Source organism: Triturus cristatus, chromosome 2_1 (assembly GCF_964204655.1).
Source record: "Triturus cristatus chromosome 2_1, aTriCri1.1, whole genome shotgun sequence".
Classification (NCBI taxonomy): domain Eukaryota; kingdom Metazoa; phylum Chordata; class Amphibia; order Caudata; family Salamandridae; genus Triturus; species Triturus cristatus.
This window is the reverse complement of record NC_140581.1, coordinates 362,610,240-362,622,253: the sequence shown is the minus strand read 5'-3', so window position 1 is coordinate 362,622,253 and position 12,014 is coordinate 362,610,240. Positions and strand designations below refer to the sequence as shown.

Here is a 12,014-nt window from a genome sequence, read left to right as displayed (position 1 = left end):
ACATCTACTCAGACCTACCGTCAGGCTTCAGAGCATGAAGAACAGCACCAAGGAAGACACATCCATTTCTCACTGTGGATGGTATGCATGATATGCTGTGCAATTAACGAATTCTCTTTTTGGTACTGACAAGCATGTACATCTTCTATTAACCCGAACATGCAATCTTGTAGGGAACCATAGACCAGCCTTCATACCTTGGTCAGTAATTATTTTTTTTGACCTGTAAGTCTTGCCTGCATCTCATTGTCATTAAGTTGCGCTCTGAAAGCATATGGGTTCTGGTTCCATGATCTTTCCTCTCCTGGCAGCCACCTTCGAAATCAATACACGCTGCATGGAAGTTGCTTTATCTTCCAGTAATGTACTCACAGCAGATCTCTTCCCTATCGAATCTCTAGTTAGCAATCGGGCATCTTCAGCAAGTGCACATTTTCCGCGCCTGACCTGTCTTATAGATTCTCCTTCAGGGGAAAAGACTGTAAGTCTGCCGCAACATCCATAGAGTCAGACCCAATCAGAAAGCCCAGGGCTCAAATCTTGCTGGATTTAGTTGCGTTTTCTAATGCTTTCACTTTGTCTTCTAAGTGTGCAGTAGGGTAAATACAAAATGTTCAAATCGGCTGTACCTCTGTGTCATTTCTACCTGTTTAACCTCTGTTATTCCTAGTGTGTCCATGCACTGCATCAGAAATCCCATGTTCTGTTCCGTCTCTATGATTCAGCCTTTCAGTTTCTCCATAACCCTTCCTTGAATGCAGTTCTCCATTCTGTACGAAGGAATGTGTTTGTAGGTCTTCAAAGACCACCATTATCAGCTTCTTTCCTGTGAATGTGAGACTTCCAAACTCTCGGGGCATTCAGAACACCCTTCTGCAGCACTTTCTTTGAGTCCTGGCGGACAGAAATTCTTCTTATTGGCCTATGTTTATTGTCATTTGATGGCATATTTGCAGATCAGAGGCCTGTTACTCTCAGTTCCCACCTGGAACAAGGCCCAGTCGTCCAAGAAAAATAGCAGTGGATGGCAGCCCGCTCTCTCGGGCTCCCCATCGCTTGTTTCCATTTGCAGCCCCTCCTTCACACATCAATTCCATGCCTCCATTGCTCTCCAGAACAGAGCCGGTTCTCCTGGGGTTCTCCAAGCATCCCAGCAGCACTCTGGAATCAACAACTCTTCATCCTCTAACCACTTCACGCTGGCTGCACCATGTTGACTGTTTGTGGGGCATGCCGACTTCGTGTCACAGTTGTACATTGGTGGTGTTAGCAACATGGATCCCAAGCTCTAAGCTTTAGCAGAGGCCACAGGTTGAGTCAGGCATGTCCGTAAGACAGCAGCACGAAAGCAACATCACGTTTGTTGCTGCAAATAGCAAGCTTATATTAAACAAGTTGGTGTATTTGCACCTAATTGTAAGCTGGGACAAATTGAGTGTATTTGCTACATCTGTCAAGTGGGTATTTTGTGAAAAAATTACCACACTTGATCCAAATGACAATCAACGTATTTTTTTCCTTTTCACAATAACGTTTATTGGGTTTTGACAGAAAATCATGGCCACATAGGCTGCAAAGTACATATAGGATGATGTACTGAGTACACCCATGAACAGAAACAAGAACTTGCACGGTTGATCCCACCCGTCTCCCCCAAGCACCTTCTGAGACAAAACATGTCTCTCAACAGGTGAAACATTAGTCACTGGTATCATTCCTTTTTCTTTTCACCCCATAACTCCATATTTCTTCCTCAAGAAGGAAACGATCGGAGCAGACAGGTTCCAAGAAAATTCCGCTATAGTCGGCTCACCTCTGCCAGGTTTTGGGGGGGAACCCCTTGACCTCTAGTCCCATACAGTGGTTCATTCCCGTTTTTCACACTGAAAGGGGGTGGGTGGGGGGGCGCTATCTGCCTTCCATGTCTTGGCTATATCCCTTTTTGCCAGAGTTAGACCCAGAAACGAACGGAGCCGTTATATCTGTTCCCCCCTATGACATCAGTGCTATGAAGGAGAATCCCAGCACGATTGTCCAAGAGAGGACCTCCCCCAGACAGGATGTCACCCATCGCCAAATCCGATCCAGTGTCAAGCAGCTTCAGTCCGTATGGATCAAGGTACCCTCGTCCACCCTGCATCTGAGGCATGTCGGGGAGTGGATCACTCCCATGCGCCATAAACGGTACCTCGTGTAATAGACTCTGTGTAGGTATTTGAGTTGGATCAGTCGGAGTTGGGTGGAAATTGCCCCCCGTGGGGCGCTCCCAAAGCCTCCATCCAGTCATCATTATTTAGTGTGTATATATCGGCTTCCCAAGCTGCTCTAAAGGTGGGTAGTGTATTTGAGCTATTTGTGACTAGAGATTGATATATCTTGACTATTTTGTGAGTGCCCAGGTCCCCCAGGAGGAGCTTACACTCCAATGGGTTGAATTCAGGAAGATCCGTGAGGTTACTAATGTGGGGTGTAAGAGCATGATGGAATTGCAAGTACCAGTGGAATTGGCTGCGACGCAATTGATATTCGATTTTCAACTCTTAGAATGATTTCAAGACTGTGTCCTGCATCACATCTCCCAAAGTGGAGATCCCAATAGTGTCCCACTTCCGAAAGCCCCCTAGCCGGGTACTGCTGCAGCACACTGCCCTGCCATAATGGTGGATGATGTGGAAGGTTTCCTGCACAGATTCAAAATTATGTCTCATCTGTTATTAAGAGTGAGCCTGAAAACTTGATTTCTTTTTCTGATGGAATAATCATGGTCCTTGCCCCATCCTTTGTCCCTGCAGCACTTTGAAGCACATTTTTGTTTCAGAGATTCATATTGTGCGTCATTTCAAATTATAAAATCAAATCAGTGCTATTATTCAGAGCTATTTGATGGGCCACTACATCTTTTAAAGGATAAACAGATGGATTATGGGGCAGATTTATCAAGCAATGCCCTTGCGCCAAGCAATGGGGCGCAAGAGCGGCGCAACTATTAGTAAGATTTATCAAGCCGCACAAGGCCAGCTTGCATGGTCTTGAGTGGTTTGATAAACCTGGAGTAACACAATGCAGTACAAAACTCTGCCCCAGGGAAGCGTTCCATGATTCCTTGCATCCACCCATGGATTTTGGCGCATTCCCAGATTTACCATTAGTGGTAGACCTGGAAATGCGTTGGGTGAGGCGTAACGAGGAGAAATATCTTTTATTTCTCCTAGTGTTTTCCCCTTTCTATGTGTGCCACATTATGCCGCAGACCTAGAAAGAGGAAAATGCCTCAGAGGATTGTTTTTGTGCAGGACGTAACCCCTTCCTGCATCAAAAACATCCTGTCTGCAACGCAGGTACCTTTGCACCGTATCACAAGGGTGCCTGCATTGGTGCTAGGTAGCAGTTGTGCGCCAGCGCAAGAAAAGGACAGGAATGCGCAATATAATGTTAAATAATGGCGCCTTCCTGCCCTTTCACGCAACACAGCAAGGTGGCTTGCTGCGCTGCATTAAAATTCCATAAATGAGGCCCTCAGTGTAAAAGCATCTGGCAGCCTAACTTTCCATTTTGTAAGAATTTAAGGAATTTTCTAAATGTTGGTAAATTGAATGTTGGCTTATGACTGAAAGTTTAATCATGCCAGAAGCGATGTATCTTTCAAGAATAGGTGACTCCCGCTAAGTATTTAGATGCACGGTCTTCCTTTCTGAGAATGCATTGTTAATCAAATAAGAATTTTTTTCTCCATATGAATTAACATATGAATGTGTTGTGGTTACCCTGTTACCAGCTGACCCCCATCCTCTTATCTATTGTAGTCATGGTCTTTGCAGTATTTATATCAAAAACTTTAATTGCAAATTGAATGTCTGGCAGAACCTCATTGGCATTTGGGAGTTTTGTATTGATCTACCTTTGACATGCTTGCATGCACATATACTAATCATGTCCTTTTTAATTCGTTTCCTAAAGTCTGTCCATCAGCTGCTGCCCCCCACATATCGAGACGTTTGGTTGGAGTGGAGTGATGCAGAAAAGATAAAGCAAGAACACAATAAGTTTGAAGCCAATAAGCCACGTGATTTGTTTATTGCAAAACTGTTAAACAAAGTGAAACAACTGCAGCTTCAGCAGCAGCAGCAGCAGCAGCAGCAGCAGCAGCAACAGCAACAGCAGGCATGCCAAAGTGAGGCCCAGGTATCAAACGATGCTGAGGATTCCTGGGAAAATTTAGCAGCCGAAGAGGACTTCAGCAGGATGTCTTTGGAGCAGCCCAGTGTGCTGGAGGATCTGGAACCAGTCCGGATTCTCTTTAGGAAGCAGCAGTGCTCCCGCACATACCAGAGACTCCACAGAGAGCGGGAACAGTTGCCTGTATTTAACCACAGGCACGTGATCCTGGAGACTCTGAAAAAGCATCGCGTCATCGTTGTGGCCGGTGAGACTGGCAGCGGGAAAAGTACCCAAGTGCCTCACTTCCTGTTAGAGGATTTGTTGCTAAATGAGATGGGACCACAGAAGTGCAACATTGTATGTACTCAACCCCGAAGGATCTCCGCGGTGAGTCTGGCCACCCGAGTGTGCGAGGAGCTGGGATGTGAAGGAGGACCCGGAGCAAGGGTAAGGAAAAGAACCATAGCATTTGTGTAGCACAGTAAGAACATACCTACTCGTTTTTCAAAAGCCATAAACATACGGTAGAGTCTTAGTTAATCTCTCAAAACCGTATTTTCAAATGAGCAAAGTAGGAAAATCGTCACACAGTAGCACCGATCGCCACATAAATCTGTTCACCATTGTTCTTTCCAAATGCCCCTGAATGTTTCCATTCCATGATCATAGATGGTACGTGAAGACCTCAGCTGGGTGACGGCATGATGTCAGCAATCTTTTAGTATGTCAAAGGTACCTTCTGGTTTTCAGGTTGTTTTAATATCGTACATTATATCATAACCATTATATCAACAATTCACAATACTATACAACTGCCTATGGTGAGCATAAGGTGTGATGTGCATTGCAAGCAAAATGACTTTGTTGTTCATTGTCGAATCTCCCTTGATGGTTATAAATATCGACTTGCCGCCCATATGTTTAAGATCACAGCTCATTTATTCAGTCATTAGTTGTGTTTTTCTTTTTCAACTAGCTTTTCTGCAGAGGTAATTAACAGAATGTATTTCGTTTTTCATTGAAGAAAAAGCCAGTTAACTTCTAAAAAGGCCTAACTGTGGAGACTGTGGGACGTCGATTATTTTTCCAGACTGCTTTAATTATGGAAGCAAACATTGGCAATGCCCAAAGGTCTTGTTTATAACTGAAAGTGCAACTCTACACTGGATTCATGCATCCATTCATCAACCTGTCGGGAAAAATCCTTCAATCAAGACACACCATGAGAAGGATCACAGGGTGGGTGTTGAGCCATAGGCTTAGCCTGATATCAATCGTGGATCGACACTACGCAATAGGCACCAAGGGGCATATCAGCCACGAGGCGATATAAAATTATCGCCGCTTTTGCGTCTGTTTTTGGGCGAAAAGCGGCGATAATTATATCGCCTAATCAGCAAGGTCATGCTATCGCGTGAAACCTTGCATTAGCACCCGGATTCTTAACGCCCAGCTTTGCATCTCTAATGAGATGCAAAGTGGGCGTTCCTGACATGACTGGAGAAATGTCGCTAAGCGACATTTCTCCTATCATCAAGCCCCATGCTATGAAGCATAGCGGCAGGAAAAGTAGCGATAACCCCTGTCATCGCTACTTTCCTTACGCCTGCTTCAGGACTGACTTAGCCATGATATCCTATGGAAGGTGGATATCATGGCTAAGTATGTGATGCCCTATCATCAAGCTAACGCCTATCTTCGTGAGATTATCGCTGGGTTTCCAGCGATAATCTCACGTTTGGCAGTTAGCGGTAGGATTTTTATCGCTTTTGAGATAAGCGTTGCTAATAGCACGCTATCTCAGCGATAAAAATCCACGTTAGCTGGCGATAATTACCCTAGCGCTAAGTGCGCTTAGCGATAATTATCGCCGGTTGTTGCTGATATGCCCCCAAGAAAGGTTTAGAGACCAGTGCATCTGAAAATATAATGAAATTAAGAAACACATGCATCTAAACTGGAAGGGCGGCCTAGTAGGTTAATGCACCTACTGCAGAGATGAGTGAACTTCAGTTGCCTGACTAGATTGAATGTGCTACCAGAAGTGCCTAGGGAGTGCGTCTGTCAGGATAAACACTTGCCTTCAGCATTTTCCAAGTTATTCGGCTGGGCAGGGGGGCACCAGGCTTCAGAAGCAGGTAGTGCTGACTTATGTAGGCTGAAGAGCTGCAGAAGGATCAGTCCTGAGCAGTCACAGAGCTCATCTATGTCTGCCAGCCAGAGCAGAGAGGAAACATCGGCCCACACACTGACCTGTCACACCCACCCTTCGGTGAGCGCGGCACGGAAAATGAAAGCTGCTGCCCGCCACCTCAATGTCTCTTGGGGCTAATCAGACTCACTGTGTTCACAGTTTGGAGCTTTTCCAGAAAACTACAGCCAAGGGGATCCACGTGATAGCACTGCCTGATCCTCCTGATTGCATTAGTTTATACTATGTGTGGCGCTGACAGATCACATGGTATGCAAAAGCGAGAAGCCGGGCTCGGCTAGTTTATTTGAAGCTCTGGGCCGACCCACGCAGCGCCAGTAGATATACAGTTCAACTGTCGGTTGGATATTATGAATTATAAAAAAGACGCCACAGTGTATTTGAGACAGCAGCTTCTCAGGTAGCACACCGCTCACTCACTGGGAATGCGCTCGCCAACTAAATAAGATCCTCGTTTAGCGCGCTGCGCACAGGGTGGTCAGGATGCTATAAATAAGTGGCCTATGCATTATAGTGTAGTGATGCGGACACCAGATGCGTGGTACTGGGAAGGGTTTAATATTTCTGCTGTCTTCCGAGAACCAGTGTGAAGGAGAGAGAAGAAGGAGGAGGATGAGAGAGAATAGAGGAGGAGAGGCAGCTGCAAGATAATTGTGTGTTGGGCCTGGAGTTTTTCATCTCCCTGCACTGTCTCCAAGATTGATTTTACAGCACCTTAGAATTTCTGAATTTAGTTGATACATAACAATATTGAACTGTACTGCAGACACCGGTAGCACATTCATGTGACACTTTATAACTTTGCAAATAATTGGTGCACTCCCAGTATAGTTTGCCCTAACGCTTATGTTCCATCAGGAAAGTGTGTGCACAAGGCAGAGTTGCACTTTAGGAAAATTATAATTAAGAGCAGCACGGAGTGTGGGATGGGGAGAGAAACACAAGTACAAGCAGTAGAGGAAGGAGGGGAGAAGCATACGTTAAGAGACAACAACACGGAACGCGACAGAGGAGGGGAAGAGAAGTACACATGGGTGACAACTGGAAAACACATGCACTCTCATGGAGTGCTTAACTGTGTTCTAAGGATGAAAGAAAAGAAAACATGACTTCAATTTTAGCAGCAAAGCACAGAGTTTATTTTCTCGATCGAGGGGGAAGAATAGACACCTCTGCTCAGCTGTGACCTAAAACTTTCCGTGGTACATGAGCACGCAGTGATGTATATAGTTTCATTTAAAAGGTGAATACGTCACATGCATAATTATTGATATAATGTTCCAGCAAACGTCACTATTAACAAAGGCAATACTGTTCTACAAAAATAACTAGTCATGGGATTATAAAAGTCTGCACCTGAGGTCTGATACATTTTTACACTAGCTTGGCGTCCTTGGCTTGTCTGGTTCTGAAGCGTGAGGCACTACTCCTACATGTTTGGGATTCTATGAAGCCTAACATCCTGGATGTCTTCCACGTCTATTCTACTCTTATCAACATATTTTATTAAACGTGTTCCCTACAAAGCGGGCCTTCACAGCTACGGTGGCTCCCTAAATATATTTCTCTAGTCTACGAAAGCATGCATTTGCTTTTCTCCCTTCTAATGTTAACCCTATTGGCGCTGCTTTTCACTCTGCTATTGTAGCAAGGCTAGGCCTGTATTGGTCTTTCACTACAGACATTTGTACACGTTTTCCAGCTGAGGTTTGCATTGAAACATACACACTTTCTCCATTATTTACAACTGAAAAGAAAAAAGTAGGGGCATATTATCAAGGACGGCGTTAAAATTATCGCCGCTTTTGCGGCAGAAAACTTCTGCTAAAGTGGCGATAATGGGCTCGATAATATGCCGCAGAGAATTTTAATAGAAGCCCATGTTCTGGTGTGAACATGGGCTTCTATTGGAATTCTCTGCGGCACATTATCAAGCCCATTATCGCCGCTTTAGCGGCAGTTTTATGCCGCCAAAGCGGCGATAATTTTAACGTCGTGCTTGATGATATGCCCCGTAGTGTCTATAAAAATTAGCAGTGGAAGGACAACAAGTAGTGAGGCTCCAGGATAGAGGCTAACAAAAGTAGAGGAAGGAACCCCCACATAAGTTAGTAACATAAGAAACCATGCAAATGAGAGTGGTAATTAAGACAACCAATGCTATGCAATAGGTGGGCTCTAAGCCCACTATAAACTGACAGTAGGTCTTTATCGCAACCAGACAGTTTGTGCTGTCTGGTAGGTGAGACCAAAAAATTATACACTATGGACTATATCATTCTAAGATTGCCACCTGGTTCAGATGCAGTAGCAGCGCGGGATGTGCTGTACTGCATTTTAAGTGAGTTTTTTAACGAGCAGTCTGGAGAGTAGTGCGCTCCAAAAATAAAAAGAAAAAAAGTCCAAACAAAATACAAAAGTAAGAGAGAAAACAGAAAACTAAAGGACTGACACTGAACCGTGGCACTGAAGTTCATATAATGTAATGCTGATGTGCACATTTGAGCAAGCAAAATGCTGTCGCTGGCAGGGCAATCTTGTCTATGGCTGAAGTGGACTGACCCACTGTCCCATAAAATGACACTCGAACATACCTGTACCTGAAGAGTGCTGACCCAAAGCCCTTCTATGTATAAAGTTGTTTTATTTTTTATTACAAAAGCCTGACAGACCGCTAAAGCTGTCATGGCAGATTAAAAATAATAATTGAGTGCTCGCACAGCTAAATACTACGCACAAAATAACAAATGTGTCCAAAGTTACATTTAACAAAACAATTTTCAATGTATCACATTGAGATTGAGGTTGCTAAGCACTATTGTATATCCTCCAAAGCAGACTATCGAACGCGCACAAGAAATACAACAGTGACACCCGAACTTGACTTAATAGGAAAGTGCTTGGGCTTCAAGGGAGCACTACCAAAGATATTGCACAGAAAAGTCTCACACTTTTTCGTGGCATTCTTCATCATTGACTTCTCCGTCCTTCCTTCATTGGAAAATACCATCAAGGTGGTCTCGACAGAGGGAGTCCAGAATCAATTATGCTGATAAGCGTGAGACCCACATTTTTGTTACAACTGCCTCTGCGTAAACCCAAAGGACGGTCCTTTATTCTGAGGGTACACAGGGCAGGGTTTGAAGATCCATTGGATAAAAAGAAGAGATTAGGTTAATCGCCGTCAACCCTAAAGAACTGAGAGGCCACCAGGTTGTGAAGTAAGCAGTAAAATGACAGCTCACTGCTGACAATAAAAGATGTGACAACTACATGACACGAAGTCCATTCAAGACTCACCCTCCACCTTCAGCTACCCTTTCTCATCCCATGAGCCCCAGGTGGGGTACATCATCATTATCATCATCACATTTATACAGTATACGCATCCCTGGGCTCTCTTGGTGCTGGTCGTATGTACAGCCAGTAACTTAAGTGCTTTCTGGAAAGCTGGAACGATGGCTGAGGGCCTCAGATGCCCCGGGAATGGAGTGAAACATTACTGAGCCCTGGGCTGAAAAGGCTCTGTTGCCTTTGGATTTAAGCTTACTACGAGGAAGGCTCGGTAATAATCTGATTTTCTAGTTCGCCTGCATTGAGACTGTCGCAATAATCCGCCAATGAGTTATATTTGTGGGGCTGGAAGGGTTATGATAGGCCTTAATTTTGCCCTCTGATGAAACCAGCTGCTGACCTGTGTTGTCATCATGGTCATATCCGCATCAAAGCGGACTCCTACATGTTTAATGTTTACAACCGCTGTGATGTCTTGATCGTTGATGCCTGACATAGGTAAAACCTACAGACTGAATTTCCCCGACCTGTGTTTCTATGTTTAATTGGAAGTAACAGGCGGACATATTTGCTCGGGCCTTGATTAGAGCTTATACTAAGTACTCAAGTAGCTGAGTATCATATGAGGATCTTGCATAGACCTGAGTGTCATCAAATATGACTGCACCCCAAATTTTGTGGAAAATATTTGGTCAAGTTAAATATTAGTAAGGACAGCTTAACAATGAGAAGCCTGGAGAACCCCATAGGAAGATGGAACTTCTCGAAATGTGAAATCTGTTCAGGACACCTGCTGGATGCTCTGAGTGAATGTGGAACTGAGCCATATTATGTCATTGCATTAGCGTTTCTTGATTAAGACAGCTGGCCTAGTAGAATTAATTAATCCAGAGTATCGAATACCGCAGACTGGTCTAGCACAACCAAGTGACACCATCAGCTGCAAATCAAACTGTGTTGTTCCAGAAACCCAAAAGGATGTTTTTGGTCCCAGGTTTTACCCAGAAGCCCATTTGGAGAGGACATATTGCTGTTTTTGTATGAATATAGCAGAAGATAACAATTTTCCCTGGTATCCTGTGTAAAATAAGTAATTTGTTTATCGGCCTGAAATTAGGATCAACATGTTTTGTTTTCAGAAATAGAATAGCAGGACCTTTTTTAATTGATCTGGGACTACACCTTGCTAACGGAACTGTTGCTGCAGATTTGCCCCTATTCTTATCTAACGCTAATGTTCTTCTGTAAACTTATTTTTTTTCAAGTGAACTGTTTTGGCTTTGTAATGATATCGTTTATGAAGCTGAGTACCCCCACCAAGAACCGTTGGCTCGTCGGTACTTTGGGAAGGTCTTATCAGCATAATCCACCCCCTATGTTAGGGATGGCTAAATCAGGATTTTAGCAGACGTTGGGTTTTGGTGAAAACGGCCGTTTTCGCCAAAATCTAATGTGTGCTAAAATCATGTGGGCTGCCTTGTAAATATCGCGATGTAAACATCAGCGACATTTGCAAGGAAGTCCATCTTGGGTACACCCAGTAACGGCCACTTTGCATCTCATTGGAGATGCAAAGTGAGGCGTTGGGAAAAAGGGTGCTAACATGCGATTATGCATGTTAGCACCCTCTCGTAAATAGGGTAAGCCAAAAAAGCGGAGATATAGCCCTTGTAAATATGCCCCGTAGTGAGTGCCCTTTACGATTCTTATGTTACAAAAAACAGTGGTCCTGGACCTATACTTAGAATGAATTAATCAAAATATTTTGTATTTTATGATTCAGTTAACCATATCATTAAATGAATTAAACAGCAAAAAAGAGAACGACCTGGAAAAGAATTCATCATATGTTTATTCAATGATGTTTTGGATAAAAGCCATACATGTTATATTAATCACATGAATCAATCAAAAGAGGTTGCACCAGAGGAAGATGTGCAGTGAAAAGGAGAGGGTGCTCAAGTGTAAGGAAATCAAAAAAGAGAATACTTCAACATATTATCTGGAATTTAATATGTCAGGGCAGGGAAGAGCGGTTACAAGTCACCGTCTTAGCTAGTCTGTCCCAATGGCATTCATATAAACTTGACTTTTGTTTATTCACAGAAATCAATTCCGATGCAGCACATTGAAAAGGGTATTTCGGGTACAGACTAAATACAAAGGGGCGTCGACGTTTCGATCCGACTTGCGACCATAAGGGAAATTTAGACAGCCTCGGTCTTGCGGATCTTCATCAGGACTTGGCCTGGGCAACCTATCAATTATAGGTGATTAGCGAAATCCACGGTTCATACATGGAGTCCAATAGAATGAATTCTATAGTCAACCTTGACAGTGAATGTCCAAA

General features: G+C 43.8%; 1 protein-coding gene across 1 annotated transcript in view; it reads left to right on the top strand.

The window, feature by feature from the left end:
• The window catches only part of DHX29 (DExH-box helicase 29), a 1,004,292-nt gene that overhangs the window by 711,957 nt on the left and 280,321 nt on the right, over positions 1–12,014 (top strand). The window contains exon 11 of the mRNA XM_085631302.1: positions 3,958–4,605. Within this exon, the coding sequence (XP_085487428.1) occupies positions 3,958–4,605 (648 nt within the window). The remainder of the gene's footprint in view (positions 1–3,957; positions 4,606–12,014) is intronic.